The sequence below is a fragment of the Gekko japonicus genome, unplaced genomic scaffold (genome assembly GCF_001447785.1).
Source record: "Gekko japonicus isolate JY-2015 unplaced genomic scaffold, Gekko_japonicus_V1.1 scaffold1291, whole genome shotgun sequence".
Classification (NCBI taxonomy): Eukaryota; Metazoa; Chordata; class Lepidosauria; order Squamata; family Gekkonidae; genus Gekko; species Gekko japonicus.
Genome location: NW_015172043.1, coordinates 265437 through 293260, shown reverse-complemented (window position 1 = coordinate 293260; position 27824 = coordinate 265437). Strand labels below are relative to the sequence as shown.

At 40.5% G+C, this 27824-nt stretch overlaps 1 protein-coding gene across 1 annotated transcript in view; it reads left to right on the top strand.

The window, feature by feature from the left end:
* Nucleotides 1-26665, top strand: part of UBN2 (ubinuclein 2) — a 57365-nt gene extending 30700 nt beyond the window's left edge. The window contains exons 12-17 of the mRNA XM_015420692.1: nt 7558-7608; nt 9061-9103; nt 15628-17166; nt 23189-23435; nt 23938-24027; nt 25403-26665. Of these exons, the coding sequence (XP_015276178.1) occupies nt 7558-7608; nt 9061-9103; nt 15628-17166; nt 23189-23435; nt 23938-24027; nt 25403-25452 (2020 nt within the window). The 3' untranslated portion in view covers nt 25453-26665. The remainder of the gene's footprint in view (nt 1-7557; nt 7609-9060; nt 9104-15627; nt 17167-23188; nt 23436-23937; nt 24028-25402) is intronic.
* The last annotated feature ends 1159 nt before the right edge of the window (nt 26666-27824 follow it).

Here is a 27824-nt window from a genome sequence, read left to right as displayed (position 1 = left end):
TCATGCCATGCCCGGAGATCTCCAGCTTTGAGAATGGTATTAATTTCAATTTCGCTTTTATCCGCTCCCAATCTCTTCGCTGGATTCTCCTCTTCAATTGTTGACTTTTATAAGCGCTCATGAGGCACTTTTCGCTGTCACAATTCAAACTTTTCTTTTCCTTCACAATCCCCGTTGGATTCATAGCCATACACAGTCCAAATATTAAACAGCCGGCACTCACGTTGACACAAACGCCCAGACGGAAGTCCCTCCCTTCTCCCCCGCTTGTCTTTACCCAGCTCCGACATCTTGTTTTTTTATTTTTAGTAAAGTTTTTAAAATGCGCTCCAGGGAAACAAAACCTCTTGCTTATTTTCAAGTACATCAAAGGAAAACATCACTATTCGCTCAGTCCATTCCCCCCCTCTTTTCTTTTTTTTCTTTCTCGCTTATAGAGGATTAATCTCCTCATTTTCCGCTGAAGGGGGGGGGGAAAAGGTTCTTAGTTCATTTTCTCTGTATTTTGACAACTCACAGTTACGCCAGTCTTTTCTTTTCCATTTTTTTCGGATATTCGCTTCATCACTCGGTGACGCCCGGTGGTTCCGCTAAACCCCGTAGAACGGGGTCGCTCACGCAGCAAGGTCCAAAGGGGCAGGGCATGGCGAGAGTCTCAATCTCCGATCTCTCGACCGAAAGAGAGACTCCCCCCTGGAACGCCCTAAAGCGCCCCGGATCCGAGCTCCTCTCATCTGAGGGGCTCGTTCGGGTCTCCGCTTGCGCGGATTCCCTCCTCCACCGCGGGCGGGCAAGACGCCCTCGGGAGCGACCCGAGGATGCGTCTGCCTTTCGCGGGAGCCAGACCGGAAAGTGGCTATGTAACTTCTTTCTGGTGAAGTTAGGAGGAATGTTGTATCTAATTGCAAAATACACAAAGTTTAGGGATTTAAAAAATTATTGGAGTAGAGACTTGGAAGGCCATAGATATGGTGCTATTTAGCACCCTGTCCTTCCTGACAGAGTTACTGAGTGAACTCAGCTTTTCCTGGCTAATTTTCACCAGACATGCTAGGTAGGTGCTCTGATATGTAAACAGAAACTCATGTTTCCACTACATTCCACATCAGTGGCTAGTACTGATGCAAGTTTTCATTGAGACCTGAGAATCAGCAGCAAAGTACTCTCAAGCCCTAGAGGTAGTTTCAAGAGAGTTACTGTAGTCCAAGAACTGTCAGACTAGAAGGTATAGGTGAAAGACAGAGGCAAGGCAAAACTAAGCCTTTCCCCCCTAAAAAGGGTTCAAAGGTTCTTTAAGTAGAAAATTATTAAGATGAAACAAAAAAGGAAGTGATTCAAGGGGCCGGACTGGAACTATTGCCCAAGCTTCTGAAACATAATGGTAACTGTTTGTCAAGGCACTTCACCATACCACATAAAGCTGAAATGAACAGTCACTTGTAGATAGATTGCTTTACTTGCACTGTTGTTGTTGTTCAGTCGCACAGTCGAGTCCGACTCTTCGCGACCCCATGGACCAGGTCACGCCAGGCCCTCCTGTCTTCTGCTGTCCTCTGAAGTTCACTCAATTTCATGCTCGTTGCATCTATGACACTGTCTAACCATCTCATCCTTTGCCGTCCCCGTCTTCTTTGACCTTCAATCTTTCCCAGCATCAGGGTCTTCTCCAGTGAGTGCTCCCTTCTCATTTGGTGGCTAAAGTATTTGAGCTTCAGTTTCATTATCTGGCCTTCCAGGGAACAGTCAGGGTTGATTTCTTTTAGGATTGACTGATTTGATCTTCTTGCAGTCCAAGGGACTCTCAAGAGTCTTCTCCAGCACCATAGTTCAAAAGACTCTATTATTCGGCGCTCGGCCTTCCTTATAGTCCAACTCTCACAGCCATACATGACTACTGGGAATACCATTGCTTTGACCATGCGGACTTTTGTTGGCAGGGAGATGTCTCTACTTTTTATCATGCTGTTTAGGTTCGCCATCGCTTTCCTCCCACTGACCTACTCCTTTAAACATGTTACATTATTATCAGTCAGTGGTTTCTTTTGGTCTAGCTTAGAATTATCCCTAACAGATTGATATTTTCATGCAATCTTACATCCCTTGTTTACTAGTTTGTCTTGTTCTAGAAAGGCCAGTATAAGTATACATTAAACTTAAGCTGATCAAATTGTGTATAGTCTGACACGCGTAAGAAGCCATGTGGCTGTGTTAATTGTAGCTTCCAGTAAGGCCAGTTTGGTAGCCTGAAATCCCAAACTTTGTTAATACAAAGAATTAAGGAAAGCTGTTAATCAGCTTTTCAGGCTACTGTTCAAATACATTGTTGAATATTTTGGTCATCATGACATAACTCTTACTAAGTCTTAATGTGTATATAGTGCTGTAAATATACCTGGCTCTTTATGAACAGTGAGACTCCTTTCCTGCCTTGAAGCATTGCTATCTAAGATAGACGAGACAAAGACAAGCCACAGGACATCAGCTTAGGTAAGAGAGGTTGTGAAGAGTTTGAGGAGAGAGAACTGGAGTCCTCAGATGACCTAAACCAAGTTTTGTAACTTGAAGCATCATTTTCTTAAAAAGGGCAAATCAGACAAATGCCGCCATTTTCTAGACCTAAAAGTGACTAAAAATGCTATTAATTATGCATTTAATACAGCTAGCTATAGACTGGTTTTGGAAGTATGACTGTGCCACTTCTGAAACAGTCCTTAGATAAATAACAGTGTTAGTACTGAAGCCTAATTTGATGACATAGAACGCGTCCCTTGAGGAACACAATCAGTGTTGTGGGATTTGCAAAGATATTTGTATAACTTAAAAAAAAACACTCTGGCACCAATGTAGCTGTAATCGCAGACAACAGCTACATATTATGGGTCCCAGATGTGCATCCTCATTCACAACAAAAGGTGTGTCCAGCCAACTTAGTGGGACTCAGACGAACTCACAGTATGGACAGGGATGGGTTGTGCATCCACAAAGACAATACCACCAGAAAGCTGTTATCCACGAGTATCTTGATAGATCAGGGTGCTTATCTTTAACACTAAGAAATTTTAATATTTCTCTTTTCCTATAGAAAATCAAGAGAATTAAATATTTTCTGGATTATATGAGCCATATTACGGCACAGACAGAGTGATCTTAACTAATGAAAACAGCGCACATTGTTGAATACCTCTATGTGTGTTCCAGAAGAACCACTTGAATACAAAATATTCCAGGAAGTTCTCTGATGTTGTTTGTGTGTTGTGTGCTTGCCTTAGCTTCCAACATGTTGCTAAGGAGTGGTAAAGTCTCAAAATGTACATTAATCTTTCTGTTCTGTGACCAAAAATCCCATCTGCATAATTGGCTGTGTTTGCAGGCATTCAGTGTTTTAGTTTTAAGTATGTGCACTATGGTATGTTTTAGTAGCAGGACAGTTTATAGCATCTTAAATATAACTCCTGTGTAAATTGTGCTGACCTTGATGATGCAGTTCTCAGACCTTTTAACATTCAAATTGTGTGTATTTCTGACTTCTGAGATACAGTCGGCATTTTGTGCTTAATAAACTGTTTTCTGCTACTATGTTTCTACACAGAAACATATATTCTCAGAAAATGTTGAAATTAGTAGCACTTACCATAGAAAGGTTTGTAAAAAAAAGTCTGTATCCATTCAGAAGGCAGAAGGTGTAACAATTGCAATAAATTATAAAATGTTCTAAAGGAAGATTGAAGCACAGTTTACTTCTACTTTCTTCAAAAGTAACTGCTGCATACTTTGATACTAACATTATGCCTGCATACATTTTAAAAGAAAAGTCCCACTCCATTCTTCAATAGCGTTAAAAATCTCTTGGCATTATGCTGTTATTGCTGAAGTTTGCAGTCTTGAGTCTCTTCACACTATGGCTATCATAGCAGTTCGTTTTAGACAGTATTTTAGTGCTTTGTATGAATTTCTTTACCATGATTTTCTGATGGAGAAATGCTGCATGTCAAGAAGCACCACGGCCCAAGAGAGACCTCTCTGTCTCTTCAAACATGTCCTAGCCTCTACTTAGAGCTGATCAATAAATGGTCAGCCATGTGGCAGCCCATTAAAGGAATTTTATTTATTTATTTATTTATTTATTTATTTACAAAATTTGTATTCTGCTTTTCTTCCCCCACAAGGGCCACCAAGGTGGCTAACCATTTAAAACGTACATGATAAAGTCACATTTTAAAACCATTAAAATCAACTCCCCAAACACACAACATTAAAACAAATTAAAAACAGTTAAATACAAAGATATTTTTAAAAGCAATTAAAACACTGGTCAGGAAGGAGGGATCTTGTTTGTGACCTGCCCCAGTTGACTTAATTAATGAATTAATAACACTAATTTAACCACACACATGGAAGAAGCAGTTTTGGAAAATTCTGCTTCAAGAAGTATTCCAAAAAAAGAAAGCTGGGACTTGGCTTTTTTGGCTGTGCCTACCGATGCCTTCACTGCACTGCTCCCATAGCCATTTAGAGCAAGCTTCTCACCATGCACTAGTCCACTGTGGCCAGAGCTTCGGCCCTGCCTGTTCAGCAAGCCGAGGAAGGCAGCTGCTCAACATGGAATGAAAAGTGGAAGAACATCATCCAGCACAGAGAAAGAAGTGAAGAAAGAGTGAGCACACTCTTTTCCTGGAAGAATGTCACATCCTTAAAATAATGGTTCCCTAAAACGTTTTATAAAGAGGCAGGTTATTTTCCATGGTGCAGATACTTCTTACATACTATGACTTGGTAACTCTGATCAGCTGCTTACACAGGATGACGAAAAATTGTTTATCAGTATAGGAGAGCTGAACAAGACATTTTGGAGCAAACCATTCTCTGTATTTAACCAGTTCAGGGTCCTACTATCATGATTGCCTACTTGATTAAGGCTTTTTCCTTAAATATTTAAGAAGACCCACTGATAAGATGACTGCTACATAACAAAAGTATGAAGAAGAGTACAAAAATGTCAATTTACAGATCATTACAAACAGTAAAGAAATTGCTTTTTTATAATGGGAATCAAAAGGAACCACAGACAATTCACAAAACCTTCTGCAAACTAGTGGAGCACTTGTACAACTTCATTTTGTTCCGGTTTACAATGGGCTTTATAGATTTTTATTTATTTTATTTAAAACATTTCTGTCTTTCCTTTCTACCCAATTCAGGGTCCCTAAAGCAGGGCCCCTGCAGATGACCAGAGTGATTGGGTAGATTCACAGGGAAGAAGATAATCAGATATGCTGGCATCAAGCCATATAGGGCTTTAAAGGTCAATACGAGCCCCTTGAGTGGGGCCCGGAAGCAAATTGGGATCCAGTATGAAGTGAGCCAATACTGAAGTTATATGGTTCCTACAGCTCACTTCAGGCAACGTTCTGGCTTCAACATTCTGTACCACCTTCGGTTTCTGGACAGTCTTCATGGGAGCTCCGCATAGAGTGCATTGCAGTAATCTAATCTAGATGTTACTAGGGCATGAAGTACAGTGGCAAGATCTTTCCTGCTCAGGAGCTGCTGCAGCTGGTTCATCAGCCATAGCAAATGAAAGGCACCAGTACTGCCACTTGTTTATCTAACAGGATTCCTGGTCCAGCAGCACCTTCAGGCTACTAACCTATTCCTTTAGAAGGAGTTCAACCCCATCCAGAACAGGAGGCATCCCAGTTCCTGTGTCAGACCCCCCCACACACACACACACCCCAATAGCACCTTTGATTTGTCAGGATTAAGTTCCAGCTTGTTAGCCCTCATCCATCTCAAAACTTCCTCTAGGCACTTGCTCACAGAACCAACATAGCCTACTACTGTATCAAGGCAGCTGGCAATCTAGCTGTCAGTTGCTCTTTTTGAACCATTCTCGTCTTTGCTATCTGAATAGCAACCATGCAGAACTTTTGGAGGATTGCTATCAAAGTGAGAAAATGTTACTGAGAATGTTCCAAGGACTTAGCAGGATAACTCTGGCCAGTTGTGAAATGATGAGTTTTGCTTGCTTCACAGCTTGAATTACAGAATTAATGCAAGAACCAAAGGATTTGAACACTGGCAAATATAAGTGTACCATATAAGCACAAGAAAAGGATTCAGAAATAGTGCAAGCTGATCCCTTGATTTCTGGTGCTAGACAATTGTGATAGCAGTTAGCAGAGAAGATTATCAAGTTTGATCACATTCCATTAGCAACACCAAATGGTGACATATTGACTGACAAAACAGAGCTTCCTCCTGGGAATGGGTGGCCATAAATCATATGTATGTGAGATGCATGTAGACTGATTTGCAACTTGGTATCATTCTAAGGCTGTGTACCAGACATGTACTAGAAAGAAAACATGTACTTTTGTATGTGTGACTGTAATATATTACTGAATCAAACCCTAATATTGATTGCAATCACTGGGTGTCTGATCCATCCTTGCTGTTGCTGCCTAGAGTTGGGGAATGAAGCTTCTGACATCATTTTGCCATAAACAGGAGGTCGTGTGTCTACCATCTCAGACATTCAGCTGTGGGGAACTCTTTTTTCTGTAATAAGAGGAAGTGACAGCAATGGAGCAGATGAGGAAGCACAGACAAAAAATGCCTTAGGTTTTTTTTCCTGCTTCTTGCTTGCTTGCCTGACTTGACTTCTTGGTGCTATTGTGACTGTTTCATGCCGGGAAAGAAAATGTTCTGCAGCTGAGATGAATGTAGCTGTTCTTCCTCAACTAGTCCTAATCTTCAAAACATCCAGGATTATTTTAATAGCACCATTAATCTGCTGAAGTTAGAAGAGGAACATCGAGAACTGCTTGAAGAACCCTTTAATCTAAAAGAACTAGAATCGGTTATTAAGCTATCTAAAACTGGCAAATAGAGATCACCTCCCATGCTGTTAAATTACATCACAGCTCTGCTCCTCTAGAAGAATGCCCTCCTGAGCAATTCTGTTTTGTACATTTTACAAATTAATCCAACTGATGTCCTGGCATGCTGAAGAGCTTTATGCTATGAGCCATTCAGTCTTTCATCTCTGCCCCCGTCCTCCTGGGGACAGGCCCAGTGACCACTGGAGACTCACCACCCAGACCACTTGGCCTCGTGTTGGTGGCCACCACTCAACTGGGCCACACTATTCCTGGGTAGACCCTGCCAGGGCAGGGGAGGGAAAGTAAGTTGAAGACAGAAGCAGATAAAAGTAGGTTGGCTGGTGGTAGGAAGAAGAGAAGGAAGCAAGAAAAGGGGAGAGGCTGTGGAGGAGACTGCCAGAAAAAGGAAATAGTGAGGGAGATACAGAGGAAAATGCCCACCACAGATTCTTGTGGGCCTCTTGCTTGAATGTTTCTAATGTAGCTATTAACCTGTACTGAAAATGAGTGTGTAGATTGTAATCTTACGTAGTACAGTAGCTTCTAGCCATCTTGATGTGCAAATAAACCAGTGACTTGGGAACTTGGCATTATGGAAATCAAATTATCTGTCTGACCTTTTTTTCTGGAGGAATTTGGTGACAGGGTTGAATGGTTTCTTTTCCCTTTCCTACAGAATGCTCTTTAAAGAAAGCCGAAGTGTTCATAACCATCTTACATCTGCTCCGTGAGTATAGCATCAAGACATGTATTCCTACTATTTTGATTTATCTGCCCTTCTCTAACTGTGTCTGTCATAAAATCTCAGGATCACTTGAGGTTTGGGGTTTTTTTAACAACAGCTGGTGTGTGTGTGTGTGTGTGTGTGTGTGTGTGTGTGTGTGTGTGAGAGAGAGAGAGAGAGAGAGAGAGAGAGAGAGAGAGAGAGAGAGAGAAGATTGCAAATTCAGTGGCTTCAGCTTGACTTGTTACTCTGTTGGTGTTGAACCAGTATGTTTTGTAACATTCAGATGTGAATACATGCTTTAGATTTCCTTGAGTGAAATAATTTTGACAGTGGCCTGGATCCTATGCCTTGTTCTATGTGTCAGTGGCATTCTCACTCAAGGGAGAATTCCAGCAAGACATAGACCCCCCCCCCCCCCCAGCACTGTTCTTAGGCATCCACAGAATTCCTGGAGCAGGATCTCAGGGAGCACACTACGTAACATTTAAGCCATTTCATTTCCAAAGTTAAGCATATTTACAACCATAATAATGGAACTGTTAATGGATTTACTTCTAGAATGCAGTTTTACCTACAATCACAGGTATTTGACCACTGTCGCTGCTTTATTCAGTTGAAACATCAATTGTGTCACAGGGAATAGTCCAAATATTTTCCCTGCAAAATAACTTACTTATAGCTATGGAATGTGGGCATTCTCAGTGGCAGCTTCAGTATTGTGGAACAACCTTCCAAGGGCTGCCTGCCATTCTTAGCCAACAGTGTTTTGCTTCAGGGTAAAGACTTGCTTTAAAATACTTTTTCAGTTTATTCAATTGGTGCCTTTTGATCTGCTTGGATTTTCAATAGCTATTTTGCTGCTGCTGTTGGTGTGATTGTTTCTTTTATTAGTTTAGAATTTATCTTTAATTGTATTGTGGTCTTCATGTTTTGCTTTTTGATTTGTGAGTGTTCTTGAGCATTTTTGAAAAGGTGGCAGAGTAAAGTAAATGCATCCTTGTTCATTCGTATAACTGGACTATTTCAACAGAAGAGCCAAGGTTCAGAGTGGAGCATGCTTGTAATCCACATAAAAACACCTGATTTTTCTAAAATTTTCTTTCAAAGTGCTTCACAAAAGTTAAAAAACATTTTGGAATGTGGTATGATATTTTTTAAACTTGGGAGTCTAAAGAACACTTTGAGTTTGCGGGGAATACCCCTGAGAAGCAGATGCTGGAGGGAATCGGGTGTATGCATTGTATGTGCAGAAATTTCTATGGATTTTAGTCAAGTTATTTTTGCTCTGCTTTCTTCCTGATTATGTTTGCTCTACATTTGCAGAGCAATTGGCCTTGTGTTCATGGTAAATACACTTTTGGTTGGATTTAAAGCCTTGGTTGTAATTGAGCTCTTTCCCACAAAAATTATTGATTTGTCCTCTAAATGTAGGTTTGTTCCTTTTTTCTCTAGGGCAAAGAAGAAGGTGATTCTGGCACCTAAACCCAAAGTGAAGGTATGTGGTGAAATCATGGAAAATATATAGAAATAAAAGGTCAGCCTCAAGCTGTGTAGAACAGTTAGAACATAAGCACATAAGAGAAGCCATGTTGGATCAGGCCAGTGGCCCATCCAGTCCAACACTCTGTATTACACAGTGGCCAAACTCCAGGTGCATCAGAAGGTCCACTCCAGTCCAGCACTCCATGTCACACAGTGGCCAAACCCCAGGTGCCATCAGGAGGTCCACCAGTGGGGCAAGAACTCCAGAAACCCTCCCACTGTTGCCCCCCCCCACAAGCACCAAGAATACAGAGCATCCAATCCTATTTTGCAGCTGTCTATGCTTGTAGCCGCCACCACTTTCTGTGGCCGTGAATTCCATGTGTTAATTACTTTTTGGGTGAAGAAGTACTTCCTTTTATCTGTTCTAAGCCTACTGTTCAATAATTTCATTGAGTGTCCACAAGTTCTTGTACTGTGAGAAAGGGAGGAAAGGAGTTCTTTCCCTACCTTCTCTATCCTGTGCATAATGTTTTTTTGTCTGTAGCTTGTTTTTCCCCCCAGTTAAATTTTTTATTATTCGTTTAAAAGTGGTAAGGGAAAGGGTAAGGGAAAGTAAATTCATCAAAAGTTATCAAATATGATGAATAGTTGCCTACAATAAGTAGAATCAACTGTATTAATAAAAATACATTGTTGAAATATAGAAGCAGCAAATAAAACATTATTACAGTGTTCAGGAATAAGTTCTCTCTTTGAAATAAGAATAAGAAACAAAATATTTCCAAATATTCAGCAATAGTCTAATAAAAATAAACGAGATTACATCAACAATTTAACAATTTTCTACTCTACGTTTAAACCATCCTTAAAACCTTGATATACCTTTTATGTAGTATTCAGGTAAATTCATACATTTTCAAGAAATTCAACTACTTCCATAATATGAGTAATAGGCTTGCCATTTCTGCTGAAATTCTTTCAGCGGTCTTTTATTTATATAGTTAGATAGTTTTGCCATTGTCGTGGACTCAATTAATTTTTCTTTCCAAATCTCCATTGCGGGACATTCTTCTGTCTTCCATTTAATTGTAAATGTTACTCTGGCAGCATGTATCTGAGTAGGTCTTGTGAAGTTCTTTCTATATGGTCTGGCAGAATTCCCAACAACATAGTCTCTGGTTTCATTGGGAATTTAGTTTTTAAAATACTTTGAATTTCCTCATGTATATTTTTCCAGTATCTCTTCGTCTTAATGCACGTCCATCACACATGATAAAAGGTGCCTTCTGCTTCTTTGCATTTCCAACAGGACCATTTATAATTCTTATCCATCTTTTCAATATCTTTTGGAGTGATGTACCACCGGTAAAACGTCTTATACCAGTTTTCTCTTAGTGCTTGGCTGGCTGTGAATCCGATATCCTTAGTTCATAGGTTTTCCCAGCATTGAAACTGTATTTTCACACCAAAATTTTGTATTCATTTAATCATGCATGGTTTAACCTGTTCATCTTCAGAATCATATTGAAGCAATAATTTATAAATTCGCCCTAGTAGGTTCTCTTTAGATTGTGAGACAATCTTTTCAAAATCAATCAGTTCTTTTAGAATACCTCTTTTTATATAGATGTAGTTTTTTAATCTAGAAGTAATTTGAAAACATATCCACCATTGTATCTCTTTCCCATCTTCTTTGATCTCTTGCCATGTCTTAATCTCTCCTTGTAAATTTATCATATCGCCATAGGTTATGCAATCATTATTTTACCTTGTGTGATTACTGTAATAATCATCTATTGATAACATTACTGGTGGGATTGAGAGGCTGATTGTTATTCTTAGCATTTCCCAAATTTTAAATAAACTATCTCTAAGTATATGTTTTTTATCTTGGGTTATGCTTTTTTTTTTATTGAACTCTCCTAAAAAGGAGAGAATTTTATTGCTTTTAATTTTCAGAAAAAAGGGAGGGTATATAGTGGGATTAAGAATAGAGTGATGCTCATATTGGTATATTCATCTTTTGTTAGTATATGTAAATTCTTTGGCTTCTTCTGTGTTTGACCGATTGTCCTTCATCTTGACCTGTAAAAAATAAAAATGTTAGATTTATTAGTAATGTCCTTTTGGTTAATTGTTAATATTGTCCTCTGGTGCGTTTTCCGAACCAATCTTCATGTTTTGGGTTGTCTCCCTTTTACATCTCTCAAATTGTAAGATGAGCCCTTCGCTGCTTCTTCTTCTTCTGGTTCCTTGTCCCCCCTCTCCGAGCCGCTGTCCCTGTCGCTGCCAAATACCTCCCACTTAGCGAGTTCTGCTTCTTCCTCCAAGCTGGCGTGTCTCTTCAAAAAGTCTTGAGCTTTGAAGATGGAGTCAATCTTCTCTCTTTTATCCTTAAATTTGAAAATAAGTCCTTCTGGAATCAACCATCTATAGTTAATTTGATGATTTTGCAAGAATGTGGTCAGTCCTTTATAAGCCTTCCGCTTCATACAAATTTCAAATGGTACATCTTTTAAGATCCTAATTGTCTGCTCTCCAATCTTCAAAGGCATTGATGATGCCGCTCTTAAAATTTGATCTCTGGTCCGTTGCCTAGTAAATTTGACTACCACTTCCGCCGGCAAATTATTTTTCTTTGTAAAGTTGGAATAGGCTCTATACGCCAAATCCATCTCTTCACTCAGTTTATCCGCTTCATTGCCAGTCAGTGGTGCCAAAGCATTCGTCAAAATACTTCTGAGATCTTCTTTTTCAACTTCTTTTATGCCTTGAAATCGGAGAGTTAAATTTGATTTTTCCATCTGTAACATTAATAACGTTTTATCTTGTGCTTCTTGATGTTTTTCCATTTTATTGACCTTCTTCTTGATTTTTTGTGTGTCTTCTGTTGAAACCAGACATTTCTTTGCAATTTCTTCCTTTTGTATATACCCATTTATACCTTTCCTTATTTGAGCTTCCAGGATTGTAGTTTTAAATAGTCTCCAAGATTCCCAAAGGAATTTGACCCTTCTTACCTTTCCTTTCAGTTTCTTGTTCACAATCACCCTCATTTGAGAGACGTTACCCCTTCTAAAGTTAAATTATTTTAAATTAATTATTTTTATATATAGAGAGAGAGAGAGAGAGAGAGAGAGAGAGAGACTGTGTGTATCTTTGAAGAACAGGAAGTTCAGTTCTAATGTTATCGTTCAAACAATTTTGAAAGGTAGATTAGACTGGTAGTGGCTTGCTCATGGTCTCTCAAGACTTTCTAGCAGAAAATGGAAAATTGCTGTGCAGTAATGCCTTCATAAAATACTTCCTGCAGTGGAGATTACTCTACAGCTAATAGTTTGGACATTCATAATACATTTCAGGAGCTTACATATTTATTTATTTATTTTATTTACAGAATTTGTATCCTGCCTTTCTGCCCTCACAAGGGCCACCAAACTGGCTAACAATTTAAAACTTTTTAAAACATGATCAAATTACATTTTAAAACCATTAAAATCAACCCCCTCCCAAGCAGATATCATTAAAACAATTAAAAAACAGAGTTAAAATACACAAAAAACAGAGTTAAAATACATACAAAACATAAAAACATTAATAAGGGATCATTGAGGGATTGCCAAATGAAACAAAAAAGTTTTCACCTGCTAGCAGAAGACAACAACAGACGGGGGCAGACGAATCTCCCTGGGGAGAGAGTTCCGGAGTCCACTCCCAGGTTGCCACCTGCCTAATCTCAGAACGTGGGGGCACTCAGAGCAGGGCCTCTGAAGATGGCCATAATGGTTGGGCGGGTTTGTAAGAGATTGTGTCTCTTTCTTTAATCCTAAAAACTCAGCCATTTTTCTGCCTTTTTGTATTTCTTTCTATAATTGTACTGTATTTTACAGAACTGTTATATGTCTTAGAGCTCAACAGCACTATATCACCTCAGCTGTCTATTAAGTTGTATATCATATTGTAATGCTTCAGAGCACAATACATGTACAGCAATTCTTATAAGTCGTATGACTGTTGATTGCGGGTCAGACCTACACAACCGTTGACCTTATATTTGTTCATCTGTCTTCTCAGACTGCCATTGCTGAGTTTTCCTTTCTCCCAGAATTTTTTCCCCACTCAATATATGCTCTTTTAATATGCCCTCTTCCTCAGGATGTTTGTATCCCACTGCCAAGCACCTCTTGTGACGTCCTCCTTATTGGGGAGGACTGGTTTCTCTTTTAAAAGTTCTCTTTATTTGTTTAACAGGGTAGAATCTGCTGCCACCAGGAAATTTTAAGGATTTCCAAACCTTTATGCTTTTACTTTTACTCTTACTGGTTAGGTAGACCGAGTTCAAGGCTTACGAGGAACTATGTGGTCCTGGGAAGTATTTCTTTCAGAGCTGGTATACTTGAATGAAAGAGGATTTATTAAAATAAAGCATGAATAAGAGGGTAGTACAATGTAACTAGTAATGTGTAAATACTGAACAATTTCTTTGGTATCCCACACAATCTTCTCTCTCACTGACAGGGATCTTTGCATGTAACTTTGTAACACTTTTTCCCTTTTTCATTGAACAACTTCAGCTGTCCTTCTAACTGCTTCCACCCATAACTAACTAACTGAACTGTCAACATCTAACTGTAACTCCTGACTGACATACATACTCATCCATTCAGATTAACTTCCAAAACCCCTCCCCCTCTTTGTCAACCACCAATCATACCATACTTGCCTCTCTCAACCACTCTATCTATCACAGCCATGCAACCGAACTTTTAAAGAGACACACACAGAGAGAAACAAGGAATCGTTACAGTGGTCCTTCAGATATGTTGGTCCCAAACCATGTAAGGGCTTTGAAGGTCAAGACCAGCACCGGTGCGTTGTTGTGGGATCTGTGGAATACTGAATGTAATTGTAACTGGGCACTTGAGAGCATGTTCCTGGGAAACTCCACTGTTTCTTATTGATTTTAAAATGGCAACATTTGGTATAACACTATCACATTCCAGCCCAGAGACTGCAATATTGACAGATGAAGCAGATCCCATAGTAATGTCGTTTAAGGATACTGTTGATGATTAATCCTAAATTAAAATATTTAATAATGTTTGTTAAGATGATCCAACACAGGGTGTTGAGTTCTCCAAGACACATCACTGGACTGAATGTTAGAAAAAACAAGGGAGGAGAGAAAGTTATTTGTTTTTATGTTTACAGTTGGAGGCTCCCATTGCCCTACCTTCTTCCCAGAATGTCACAGATGCATTCTGATACTATCTCTGCCCAGGGCCTGTTAAAACTGCAGGGCATTATATACAAGATGCAGAGAAAAGACCTTCTTTCCTTCTTCTCCTCCTCCCTTTTTTTGGAAGGGTGTATTGACATATAACCTAATGAAGAGTTCTGGAGAACCTAAAATTTTGGCATACATTTAGATATCTTTTTGGTTAGTCTTAATAAGTGCAATTGCATGGTTTTAATTTTGGGAAACTTCTATGTACCAACACACCTGTCTGGATCTTCTGTTAGTGTTTAGTGCTTATCATCAAAAGCTGATGCAGTAAAGAATGTTGATTTGAACACATGAAGCAGCCTTACACTGAATCAGACCATTGTTAGTGTCTGCTCTGACCAGCAGTAGTTCTCTAGGGTCTCCGTTTGAGGTCCTTCATATCATCTGCTACCCGATCCTTCTAAAACTACAGATACTGGGGACTGAACCTGGGGCCACCTTCATGCAGAGCAGGTGGTCTGCAACCAAGCCATGGCCCCATCACTTTACCTTTTACGTACGAAAAATAGTCCTTGAACAAGGCAAAACTTTCACATTGTGGCATTTGAGAATGAAACATGTTATGCCCTGAACATTCTAGGGATGGGTCATGAACTGTTTTCTCTAACTGACATAACTTGGATTTGTTGTTTTTTCTGGGCCAATGCTATAGGTGATAGATAGCAGGAGATAATTGAAGCATTGGTTTGTCCCAGTGACATTATAAGGAGGCAAATGGGCGTGGAGTGCTGAATTCTCACTGCATTTGTCAGCTTTTCTCAACCCCTTTTCCCTGAGCACTAGGCTCACTTTGACCTCTTCTGGGGAGAAACAAGATTACTGGGGAGGGGAGATGGACTGAAGCATTGACAGCTGTTTCCTGGGGGAGGGCTCAGTGTCCCCAACCATAACCCTGATGGTGCTTTGCATTCCCAACACCACTTATGTCATGATTGTAGCAGACACTAGTCTGCCATCTGATACATATAAGAAATAGATGTTCCCTTTTTTTAAGTATGAGTATCTTGCAGTTTTAAAAATACATTTAATAATTATTTTATTTTGCAAACAACGTGTTACCAGCAGTTAAGAGCTTGTTTAATATGCAAGTGAACACTATATCTACAATATCAATATTTAGGTAGCATCATAAATAAAATGACACTGATAGATCTATGCCTGACTATAGACTTCCAGAATAAGACAACTGCTTGAATTTTTCGGCTCTAGGAAAAAACATTTTAACTTTGTTTCTTTCCCCCCATTAGGACTCTAGTCCAAAGAAGGAGCAGAAAACGTCTATCCCTTTTACTTCATCTTGTGTTCCTGCTTCGAGTACCACCACACCTGTCAGTGCCCTGGCTAGTTCTAGCTGTAACCCAACTCCAGAGACAATCTGCCTGGATGATTCATTGGATGACGACCTCTCTTTCATTCCACCTTCACTAGATTCTATTTCAGATGCTCTGGCTGTTATTAACAACGGAGCTAAAAATTCTCCTGTTGGAACCTCTGTAGAAACACCAACTTCAAGACCTCGGCCTGGGTTGAGAGAAGAAAAATTAGCAAGTATAATGAGCAAGTTACCTCTGTCATCCTCAAAAAAGGTAGAGGCTGTTCAGGCACCACACTCCTCAAGTCTTATAGCTGGGCACACAGCACCGGTACCAAAGAAATCCCAAGATTTGCTTCAGACTGGTATATCTTCAGGCCTTATTGCTGGATCTTCAATTCAGAACCCCAAGGTTTCCTTGGAACCTTTGCCAGCCAAACTTCTACAACAAGGATTACAGAGGTCAAGCCAGATTCAAGCTGCTGCTTCTTCACAGGCCCATATTTCTTCCTCCTGTAAGATCCAAGCCACAACTACCCCTGCTTCGCAGAGGCCAAAGGATTCAGCTGTCCTTATAACCTCTTCAGAAGGCCAAAGTTGTGGCTCCTCAACTTTACAAATAACCAAGGTTCACCAGCAGTCAGCTGCACAACAAAAATACGTGTCTCCTCTACAAGCAACTATTAGCAAATCTCAGACCAACCCTGTTGTGAAATTAAGTAGCAATCCCAGACTGTCATGTTCATCCCCAGTTACTAAGACTTCAGATAAGCAAGTAGTATATCGCCTTCCTTTGCCTAACACCACCTCTGGAAGTAGTTCTCAAATGGCTCACCCACTTGTGTCTCGGACAGCGTCCAGCACCTCTACCTCTAGTAACTATTTAGCCAAGGCCATGGTATCGCAGGTTTCTGCCCAGGGTTTCAAGCCTCCTTTCTCCATGGCTCCCTCCCCCAAACCTGCTTCTTCTCCCAAGCCCACAGTATCCAAGCCTTCTGTAACACCCAAGCCTACTACATCACCTAAATTGTCGTCATCCAAGTCCACTCCAACACCCAAGCCCACGTCATCTCCCAGTTCTTCCAGTTCAAGTGCACTAGTATCCCAGAGTAGTCACTCCAGCAGCAATTCCCTTCATAAACAGCCCAGTGGAGTAAATGTCAGCAGGCAGTCTCCTACGCTTAATTTACTGCCCACTAATCGCACCTCAGGCCTTCAACCAGCAAAGAACCCTCAGGCCCCTTCAAAATTGTCCGGCTCTTCTGCCACTGGAACTGTTGGCAAAAACAGTTTGAGTGGAGTTGGAATGAATGTACCTGTCAACAGGGGCAGCAACCTTAATACAAGTGGAGTTAATAGGACTAATCTCTCTGGGGCAGCAGGAAGTGGAACACAGGGTGCTACTAAACAATTGTCAGCTCCACATAGACCGTCTTCTGCCTCAGGGTCTACAGTTATACCAGCCAGTGTGCAGGTATGTGTTGAATGTGAAATGTGATAGGCCTAATTATATCTTACTTAAATGATTTTGTTAAACCAAAGTACATATGTAATTGCCTGCCCAACTGCTAGAGGGAATAGAAAATATGTTTGCTAATTGTAACATGAAAGGAGACTAATCCTGTGGAGAAAGCCGAGAGAAGCTGAGGACCTTCTAGTTTGGGACAAGGCAGTCCAAAGGGATGATTGTGTAAACACTCAAGGTAATGTTGATAGGAGCATAACAGAACTTGGGAGTGAGGGCAGGTTGGCAACTGAGACTGATATGTGGCAAATAAGGGGACAAGAGAGGCAAGGGTTTCTAGAGAGGAAACACATTATAGGTGTCTGTATGCCATTGCTAGAAGTCTCCAAGCCAAGATGATGGAGCTGGAGTGCTTGGTGTTTAATGGCAATTTAGATATATTCGGTATCTCAGAAACATGGTGAAAGGGAAAAATCTATGGGACACAGTCATTCCTGGTCTATAGGCAGGACAGGGAGGGACGGGTTCGGGGAGGTGTTGCATTGTTCACCAAAGAAGACATGGCATCAAATAAACTAGAAAATATCAGGGGAATTGACTCCTCAACAGAAGCAATATGGGTGGAAATACTGCACCCTAAGGGTTACTTAAAAGTGGAGGTGTTACTATCGCCTACCTGAACAAACAAACCCTTGAGGCTGAACTTGAGATGGAGAAGGAAATAAGGGAGGTGACTAAAACAGATAATGTTAAGATACTGGGAGGCTACAACCACCCTCACATTGACTGGGTAAACATGCTGAAGTCTTGCTGTAGAAATGAGATTCCTAGACATCATAAATGAGAGTTACTGGAACAGTTCGTCACAGAGCCAACCAGAAGGGTAGTGATCTTGACTTGGTTCTGAGTGGGTCTCAAGACCTGGTGAGAGATGTATAGGTTGTTAACACCAATTGGGAACAGCCTATTAAGTTCAGCATTCAGGTCAATAGAAAGTTAAAGACCAAAATGGTAACATTTGATTTCGAAAGAGGGAACTTTACAAAAATGAGGGTAATAGTAAAAAGGAAGCTGAAGGGGAATACAAGAGAGTCAGATCCTTCGAGGATGCTTGGAAGCTATTTAAAACCACACTAATTGAAGCCCAAATAGAATGGCTTCCACAGGTTAGGAAAAGCACTGCCGAGTCTAAAAGAAGGCCTGTGTGGTTAAGAACATGAGTCAAAGAAGCTATAAACAGTAAAGAGTGGAAGGTCTGCCCCAATGAACAGGAGGGACCACAGGCTCTGGCAAAAGAAATGCAAGTCAATAATTAGCCATGCAAAAAGAGATTTTGAGGAGTAGGTTGCTAAAAGCATCAAGACAAACAATAAACATTTGTTTTAAATATATCTGGAACAGAAACCAGCCGGAGAAGCAGTGGGGCCTTTGGATGACAAAGGAATAAAGGGATTGCTTAAGAAAAATGGGGAGCTGGCAGAGAAGTTCAATGACTTTTGCTTCTATGTTCACTGTGGAAAGTGTGGGGCTGTGGCATGGGTACATATTTTCAGGAAGGGAGTCAGAAGAACTGAGCCACACTGAAATGACCAGAGATGAAGTTCGAGACCTATTGGGAAAATTAAAAACTGATAATCTCCAGGTCCTGATGGCATACACCTGAGAGTTCTTAAGAATCTCAGATGTGAGATAGTTGGCCTACTAACTAAATTCATCTGCTATAGCAGAAGCCTAGAGAGTAGCAAAGGTTAGACCAATTTTTAAAAAGGAATCCAGAGAGGAACCAGGAAATTACAGGCCAGTCAGCCTAACGTCCGTCTCAGGCGAATTAATAAAAACTGTAATCAAAGATAGAATTGTTAGGCACATAGAGGGACAAAGCCTGCTGAGGGAAAATCAGCGTGGCTTCTACAAAGGGAAGTCCTGCCTCACCAGCCTTTTGGAGTTCTTTGAGAAAGTGAACACGTTTGTAGACAACGGTGACCCAGTAGATATTATATACCTGGACTTTCAAAAGGCTTTTGAACAAGGTACCTCACCAAAGAATCCTGAGTAAATTTGCAGTCATGAGGCAAGAGGCCGGGTTCTCTTATGGATTAAAAACTGATTAAATGACAGGAAGCAAAGTAGCAATAAATGGACAGTTCTCAAATGTAGGGAAGTAAGCAGTGGGGTCCTACAAGGATTGGTATTGGGGCTGGTACTATTTAATGTTGAACATGAAATTAAGCAAACTCCGTAGCATGATGGAGGACAGGAGGGCCTGGCGTGGTGTGGTCCATGGTGTTGCGAAGAGTCGGACTCGACTGTGCGACTGAACAACAACAGCAATTTAATTTATTCATAAATGATCTGGAACTAGTGGTGAGTAGTGTAGTGGCCAGGTTTGCAGATGACACCAAATTATTAAGGATGGTGAAAACTAAGACTGAGTGTGAAGCGCTCCAAGATGACCTCAGCAAACTGGCTGAGTGGGCGACAATGTGACAAATGAAGTTCAGTGTTGGTAAGGGTAAGTCAAAAAATCCCATCTTCACATATAGGCTAATGGGGTCTCAGCACTGTTCCCGAGATACATCTGGGAGTAGTCAATAAGCGTCGGAAGAAATTGTCCTGGATGTAGTCCATTTTTTCAGAAGTGGCCTGAATCCAAATTTCCACACCATGTAAGAATTGGTTTGAAACCTTAGCATTATATACCTTAAGGCTGAGGGGGACAAATTCACCTCCCACTATGTAGAAGTATTTTACAATTGTCCTCCCTACTCTCAAGGCAGTGTTCCTCGCCAGATCCAGATGTATTTTCCATGTGAGAGATGCTTCAAAATGGATTCCCAGGTATTTAAAATAATTAACCTGTTCCATAGATTGGCTTGCTATATTTCATTTGAAATTTTTCCCCTTTTTCCCTTTGCTAAATACTGAGACCTTGGATTTTGCCACATTGATAGACAAGTCGTCACAGTTACAGTAATACTTGGATTTTTTTACCACTTTCGGAGGCCCACAGTTTATCTAGACATTATAGCTGCATTATCAGCATACAGAAAGATTGGAACTTTAGATAGGTGTGGAAGATGACATGCATCCCTCAGGAGACAGAATCTAAGGTCATTGATATATAAATTGAACAACAGGGGCACAAGTATACATCCCTACTTAACTCCTTTATGTAGGGTAAACACTCTCAATAGCTGTCCTGACTCCCCGCGGGATAGTTGTAAAGCTATTGAATTAGGTAAAGGAGACATGGTTCAATGCCCTATTTCTTCAGCTTTCCCCATAATCATGGTCTAGAGATTGTATCAAACGCTGATTTAAGATCTATGAAGGCAGTTGTCACCATGCCTTATCCAGAATTAATATATCTACCAAGTACTGGAGAGTATGACAATGGTTGATGGTACTTGCTACTTTCATAAAGCCAGCCTGTTCGTTTGCCAGAAGGATATTTCCTTCAACCCATGATTTCAACTTTTCAAAAAGCATTGCAGCATAGAGTTTTCCTATGGTGGACAGCAAGCTTAGTAGGTGGTAATTCATCAGGTCCATCGGACCCCCCTTTTTATAGATTGGAACAATTAATGCACTACACCAGACTTCGGGCATACTTAGCGTCTTGTGTATGTCAGTAAAAACTGCAGCCAAAATCTGTGCTCACTAGTCTGGGTCAATTTTAAATAATTCTGCTGGTATTAAGTCAGGGCCAGGTGCTTTTCCTTTTTTTGTTGTTTAATCAAAGTCTTAACCTCACTGGCCATTACTGGGGGCCATTCCTTTGTGCCTGGTCACAGCATCAGCCTACCTTCTGCTATATCTCTGTTTCTTTTTGCAAAAATAGAACTAAAGAAGGCTTCCCAAACAGCTGCCAGGATAAGGCAGGGTGCTGGATACCATGTGTTTAATCCTTTTGCAATTAAGGTCCAAAAATTTTTCTCATTCTTTATTTTTCTAGCCCAGTGTAAGCTTTCCCTGTCTCTTTTCTGGGCCTCAGACCTTTTTATTTTTTTATTTATAAGTTCAATTTATACCTCGCCCCCCCCCCCGCTACGCGAGCTCAGGGAGGCTTACAGGAGGCATAAGCCAATATAAAACATATTTAAAACCATTTAAAATGACTACAGTACAATAACATTATTATTAACAAAAGTGCTCTAGATGTTCTAACATGATATTCCACAAGATGGCGTATTACAACTGCTCTATTACAACTGCTCTACCCACTCAGCGTCATCTGTTCCGGAAAACGCTGATGTTCCTTCTTCCAGGGCCGGGTTATGATGGAACAGTAGTGGTGGTAGTGGCGGCTCCTACTCATACGCCTGGCGGGAGAGCTCCGTCTTACAGGCCCTGCGGAACTGTGCAAGGTCCCGCAGGGCCCGGATCTCCATTTTGAATTTCAATAGTTTTTATATATTTTTTTTTCAGTTTCAGAATACTTGGAGGTACCTCTGTTCTACTCAAATTTTTAAACTTTCTATATAGGCTACTGATTGATCTTTTAAGTGCCTTACAGTCAGAATTGTACCAATTATTTCTGTCAGGTATGCCCTGCCCCATGGGCTTTGCTGTTACCAGAGAAGGCTTGAAAAAATCAATTCGGTAAAAAATTCCATATTTCCCGTGCTCTTAGATACTTGGGAACATGTATATCTAGTTTTTATCAAATCCCTTTGTGCTTTCACTTTCTCTTCAGTGGCTTCACACCATCTCTATGATCTTAAGATGTTATATGACTGGGCTAGAGCTAACTTGACGACTACTCCACATTATGGCTGGCCAGAAATTCTAGCTGTTTAGTGGGGCTATATAAATATATATCTATATGCCCTGTATTAGATCTATGGTGTGGCCTCATTTGGAATACTGTGTACAGTTCTGGTCACTGGATCTCAAAAAAGACATTGCAGAGCTGGAAAAAGTACAGAGGAGGGCGCCCAAGATGATTATGGGGTTGAAGCACCTTCCCTATGAGGAAAGGCTGAAGAGTCTGGGAGTTTTCCATTTAGAAAAGAGATGACTAAGGGGGAACATGATAGAAGTTTATAAAAGTATGCATGGCGTGGAGAGAGTTGACATAGAGACCTCAGCTTCTGTGCCCTGTTGTTTGCCATTCACAGGAATTGGTTGGCCACTGTGTGAGACAGAACGCTGGACTAGATGGACCATTGGTCTGATTCAGCAGTGCTCTTCTTATGTTCTTATGATGCCTCTGAGTGGTCCACTTAAAACAGTTTTCCTTGGTCCACTTAAAACAGTATGATGGAATTGTGGCTTTATGAACAGACATTAGTACAGTTGTAGTAACAGTATTATTTTCACTTAAACCAGTACTAGTTTTTCCTGACACCATGCTAATTTTGCTGATTTATTGGAAGCTCTAAAGCGGTACATCTCCATTTAGTTCACTATTGATTATTCTCGAGTCATTCTGCCACACATCTTTCCTCCCCTCTTGATAAACTGTGAAACTATTATTTTGCTGATTCCTAAATATAATAATGGTAAGATGTTAGGATTTCATAGCAGACAATAATAATGGACTGAGCTTGTGTTATCAGTTGGCTTTTTGAACAGGCATGGACCATGGATGCATCCAGGAGAATGTAGGTGTATTTTAACTCGCATTGAAATCCAGTGAAATTTGTAGCCCAGGGATCAATATCCTTTTTTTATAATTTAATAGCCAAATTACATCAAAATCTAGAACAAGTGGTCAACAAAGAGCCAGTATAAAAAAGCCTGTTTGCATGACTGAAAACATATGGCTTGACATTGCTGATAATTGACATGTGGATTAACACTTGAAATGTTGACTAATAATCCATAAAGTTTCTGCAGCCCACACACTAGCTGTTGTGAGTCCTTTATTAGGAAATAGAACATAAGAGATCTTACGATAAGTAATAAATGCAGGAGCTCCCTGCGCATTGTTTAGTGTGCAGGTATGCATTTGCTCATGGTTGCACTTACTTTTGATGTCCTTCAGGCTATAATAACAAATTTATAAATAATACCTGTCTCTATACAGTCAACAACAGGTGCATCATTGCTGGCAAATGCTTCACCTTTGACTCTCATGGCATCACCCCTGTCTGTAACCAATCAGAATGTGACATCGGCTCCATTGACGCCTTTTGGGATGCTGGGTAGCCTTGTTCCTGTGACCATGCCCTTTCAGTTCCCATTGGAACTACTTGGCTTCGGAACAGACACAGCTGGAGTGACAACCACCTCGGGATCTACCTCAGCAACTTTCCATCACAGCCTGACTCAAAGTAAGTGAGGCTAGTTTTTTTGTTGCTACCGTAATACAAAACTTCCCTTTAATGAATATTTTGAAGAAAAATGACAAGTAAATATAGATATAATACTTCAAAATTCATGAATAATGATTTTTTCATAACTACCAAACTTCCTCAAGACACATTTGTGAATAGATGTTTTGTACATATATAGGCATACTTTCCTTTTTTGGATGGTAATTTAGTGCTATGCTAATTTTGATATGAAACACTGTTCATTAACAAAGGCTGGATAAATATCTGGTACTCATCTCAGAAAACTTATTCAGAAAACTTTATTTTTAATACTACAGGTAATGTTGAATGGATTGTGTTTTGTTAGTATAGTTTTAAGAATAAATGAATTGGTAGCCATACTCTACAGATTGCTAATCGGGCGCCTTTTGTATTGAACAAAAATGAGTGAAGCTGCTATAGTTGTTTCCATTGGTACTTGCATCTTGTTGATTTTTCCCTTCTGTCTGCGCTACTTCAGATTTACTGAAGGGTTTACAGCCAGGAGCTCAGCATGCAGCCACACTGTCTCACACACCTCTGCCTGCTCACTTGCAACAAACATATACAGGTATGGAAATGATTTTGTCAGTCTTGGTTTTTTTAAATTGAAAGACCAGTTCAGGTGAGAGTTGAATTGCATGTTGTTCACACTTGAAGACAGAAGAGAAAAAGTGATTTCTCAGACTTTTGTTGAGCTGTGTTATTTTATCATCTGCAGTCTTGGGCCTTTCCTAGAAAGAACTAAAGGTCAGAAACAGGGAAACAAAACAATGGCTGCGGTCACACAGAACATTAGCCACGCTACAGAGATGGAAGATAGGCGGATTTTCCGGGCACGATCACACCACCACATCTGGGAAGCGTAGCGCTCCTGTGCCGAACCCGAGGCTTCCCGCCAAAGATGAGGGGTAAAAAACTAGTACCTCCGAGGTACTAGTTTCCGAAAACCGTGGGGCAAGGGCGGGCGCCTAATCGCGTTTCCGGTGGAATCCCGTGGCATACGGCGCCCGCCCATGTCCCGTCGCGAACAGGTCCCCCCCCCCCCCCGCTCCAGCAACACCCCATCGCGGGCACAGGCCCCCCCCCCCCCAGTCTCTACAGAATGCGCACAAGCGCCCAACGGCGCATGTGCACAAAGAGGCCCCCTCCCACTGCAGCCAGGCTTGCCGCCTCTGGAGGGTCACTATGGCCACTGTCGCACAGGCGGTTAGAGCGGCTTTGACGAGGGGGCCCACCTCCCTCTCCATTGGCTATGCCTCGGAGCTCTGTTGGGGTCCGGAAGCGTCTGTCGCCCTCTCCGGTAAGCCCACCACCCGCCTTCGGATGTGCAGATACGATTGCTCACTCATGCGTATGTACAAACGTCAGTTTTTTAAAAAATCTATCCCGTTTGCCATGGAAGCGGCGCCTAGCGATTGCTGGTGTGATCGCGCCGCGCTGCTTCTTTGCCGTGCTGCAGGATGGTCATGTGATCGGCACCTCCCCCCTAAACACGGGACCTCAACAGGACCTCGACGGGACGTCTGATCGTGCAACCGCACATTATTTTGCTCTGGGGCAAACAGCCACGCTCCCCCCCCCCCCGCCGCATTTTCCTGCCCGTGTGACCGGGGCCAATGTCCATTTATATCATGTTCCAGCTTCTGATAGTAAGGATCTGGGCTGTCTTACATGTAAGAGATCTCATCTATGTATTCTGACCAAACTCTAGTGTACTTTGACTTTGAATCTAGTTTATGCTTTTGGTTCCATAAATGCTGCAATGAGTTTAAAAAAAAATCATTGTATGAAATAATTTTTGTTCTGAAGGCTGCCTGGTGGAAATACCGCTCAGTATCCTACAATGTGCAGCTCATGAATATAACCTGTATGGTTAAAATACTGTAATACCATAATTAAAATGCCATTTTTTGTGTGTTTTCTTTTTCCTATTTAAACTACAGATGGAGGCCAAAGTAAAGGGGACACTAAGTTACAAAGGAAAACCCAGTGAGATCCAGAGGAGCCAGGGAGTTAGAGTGGTTCTGCTTTGCTGATGGAGGCTGACCAGTTGGGAACGTGCTTAAGTGGACACGGAGCTGCTGTTTCTGTCAATGTTTACATATTCTGATCCCAAGCACTGTGGTGAGAGGAAGAAGAAAAAGAAAAAAATACTTGATCAGAGAGAAGGAAAAGGAGGAAAGGTGTTCATGTAAAAACTACTCATAGTTTGATCTCTCCTAAAGAACTCCCAAAGCCTTTATCCTTTCTGAGTGGCTCAGAAAGGGTTGGCCAGAAAGGTTCAGTTGTCAAACCTACAGCAGCACAAAAATCTTCTTTCAGGCTGATATCTGAAAAAGAGGATCTGTGAAAGGAAGCTGAAATAGACTTCTCCATCCATCGTGCAAGTGAGGCCATCCCATCCTGTTGGCAAACGGGAGGTCACAGGAATGTCTACAGTACATACCAGTTAGGAACATTACATACAGCTCTGAGTAACATGGAATGCAGAGCAGAAAAAGAGATTGTTTAGAAACTGAAAGGAAGAAAATGCTTTCTCCTACAAAGCCAAGGCCACTTGTTCCCTGTTTCTATTTGAAGAGCTCAAGATTATGGTTTTCTTGTTCTGTGGAGATTGTAGCCATAGGTAGCGTTATAGACAAGGATAAAGTTCATTCTTATTATTCCCCACCCCCTTCACTAATAATCAAAACAAGAAAGGAAAAAGGTGGTGTGTTCTGTAACCTGTTTATACTTCATCTGAGTGGAGCTTAAATGGGATATTCTAACTTCAGATAGTTATATATAAAATGGGGACTAATTTGGCTTCATCAGAGCAGATCATATTTTCACTATCTTCTGAAGGAAGATTTTCTTTCTGCCCTTAGATGTGCTGTACTACTACAGAGTTGCCTTGTGGTTTAAAAAAAAAAGATTAAACAAAATCAAGAAACATTCAGTTTTTATTTTCATGAAGATATTTTTGTCTCTGGCAATCTCCTTCTCCTGATAGCTCTGAAAAGTCAAGCACTGTATTGACCTCCCAGCTAGCAAGAAATACATATAGCTTGCTTCTGTGCAGTCTTTTCTCCTTTTCTCAGTACTGTTCAAAGCTTTCTCCAAAGAGTGGTTGAGGTGCCTTCTGCCTAGACTTAAAGTTCATATCTCAGCATTCCTAATATTTGCATAGCTAGTAGGTGTAAAAACCTGATCTCTTTGCTGCACAACAACACAGAACTTCTAGGCTAACTTTCAGTTTTTATAGCAATATGTTAGATATTTGGCAAGCTAATTAGGACATTTCATCTTGGAATTTACTTCATAAAACAGTACAGAAAAAGATTGATGTCAAAATATAACTGAGGCATGTTTTTCTGTGAGAAAAAAATCAGAAAGGCATAACACATTTTGCTATGAAATATTTTATGATCTTCTGATCCAGAAACTAGCATCCCTGATCTGAAGCATTTTCTCACTTAAATCTGATGTCTCCCAAGAATAAAATCTTACTAGATTTTCTCGAACTAGAAACGTTCAGTTTTCTTCCATTTGTGAACATGAAGTTCATGATTCATCATAAGAATATGCACTTAAAGGAGGGAATATGTACAACTGAAAGTGTCCGTGAAGTTTGCATTGTAGCTATACTAATTACAGAAAAGGCAAGACATATTTTAAACTGAAAAAGCAACTTGCCACTTGTGTAGTTACAGTGGAAATGTCAGAGATCTATGGCTGGGAGCATTTAGCTTTTTATAAAAACCAAGATGACGTTTTACTTTCCCTTTGTTGGACAAATTTGTTTTCATTTTTGTAAGATGTGTTCTTTCATCTTGGAAAGGCAGATTACTTATCTTTACACTTAGATGCCTCAGTAATTGTATATGTAAAAGCATACATATATTTAAATAATATATAATATAAAAGCAGTAACTGAATGTTGGGTTAAGCCCTTAAATAAAGAATTTTGCACAGAACTGTGGATGAAAAATAAGCTCTATTAAATCTTGAATTTTTACCTCTTTTCAAAGGTATGTTAAGGGCTTTTTGAAAAACATCGTGTAGTTTGGTTAGAAGAAGCTACATAGTTAGTCAATTCAAAATATTCTGGCTTTTTAGTTGGTACATTATCCAAAGCCTTAGGCTCTGCAAAACAGTAATTGCTTTATTTCCTGCTTTGATTCAGTTTGCCTACCTGGAAGTTCCCATTCCCCACAAACATTTCTACCATGCATAAACTGACAAATTCTTCATTTCTTAGATTTTTTTGCTGCTGCTGTATTAACACCTTCAAGATGGCCATAAATTTAAATATATACTTTTAATTTACAGTAAAAGCTATTGGCTGTCACAAGAGAACAGCTAATGTTTACTTTAATACAATAA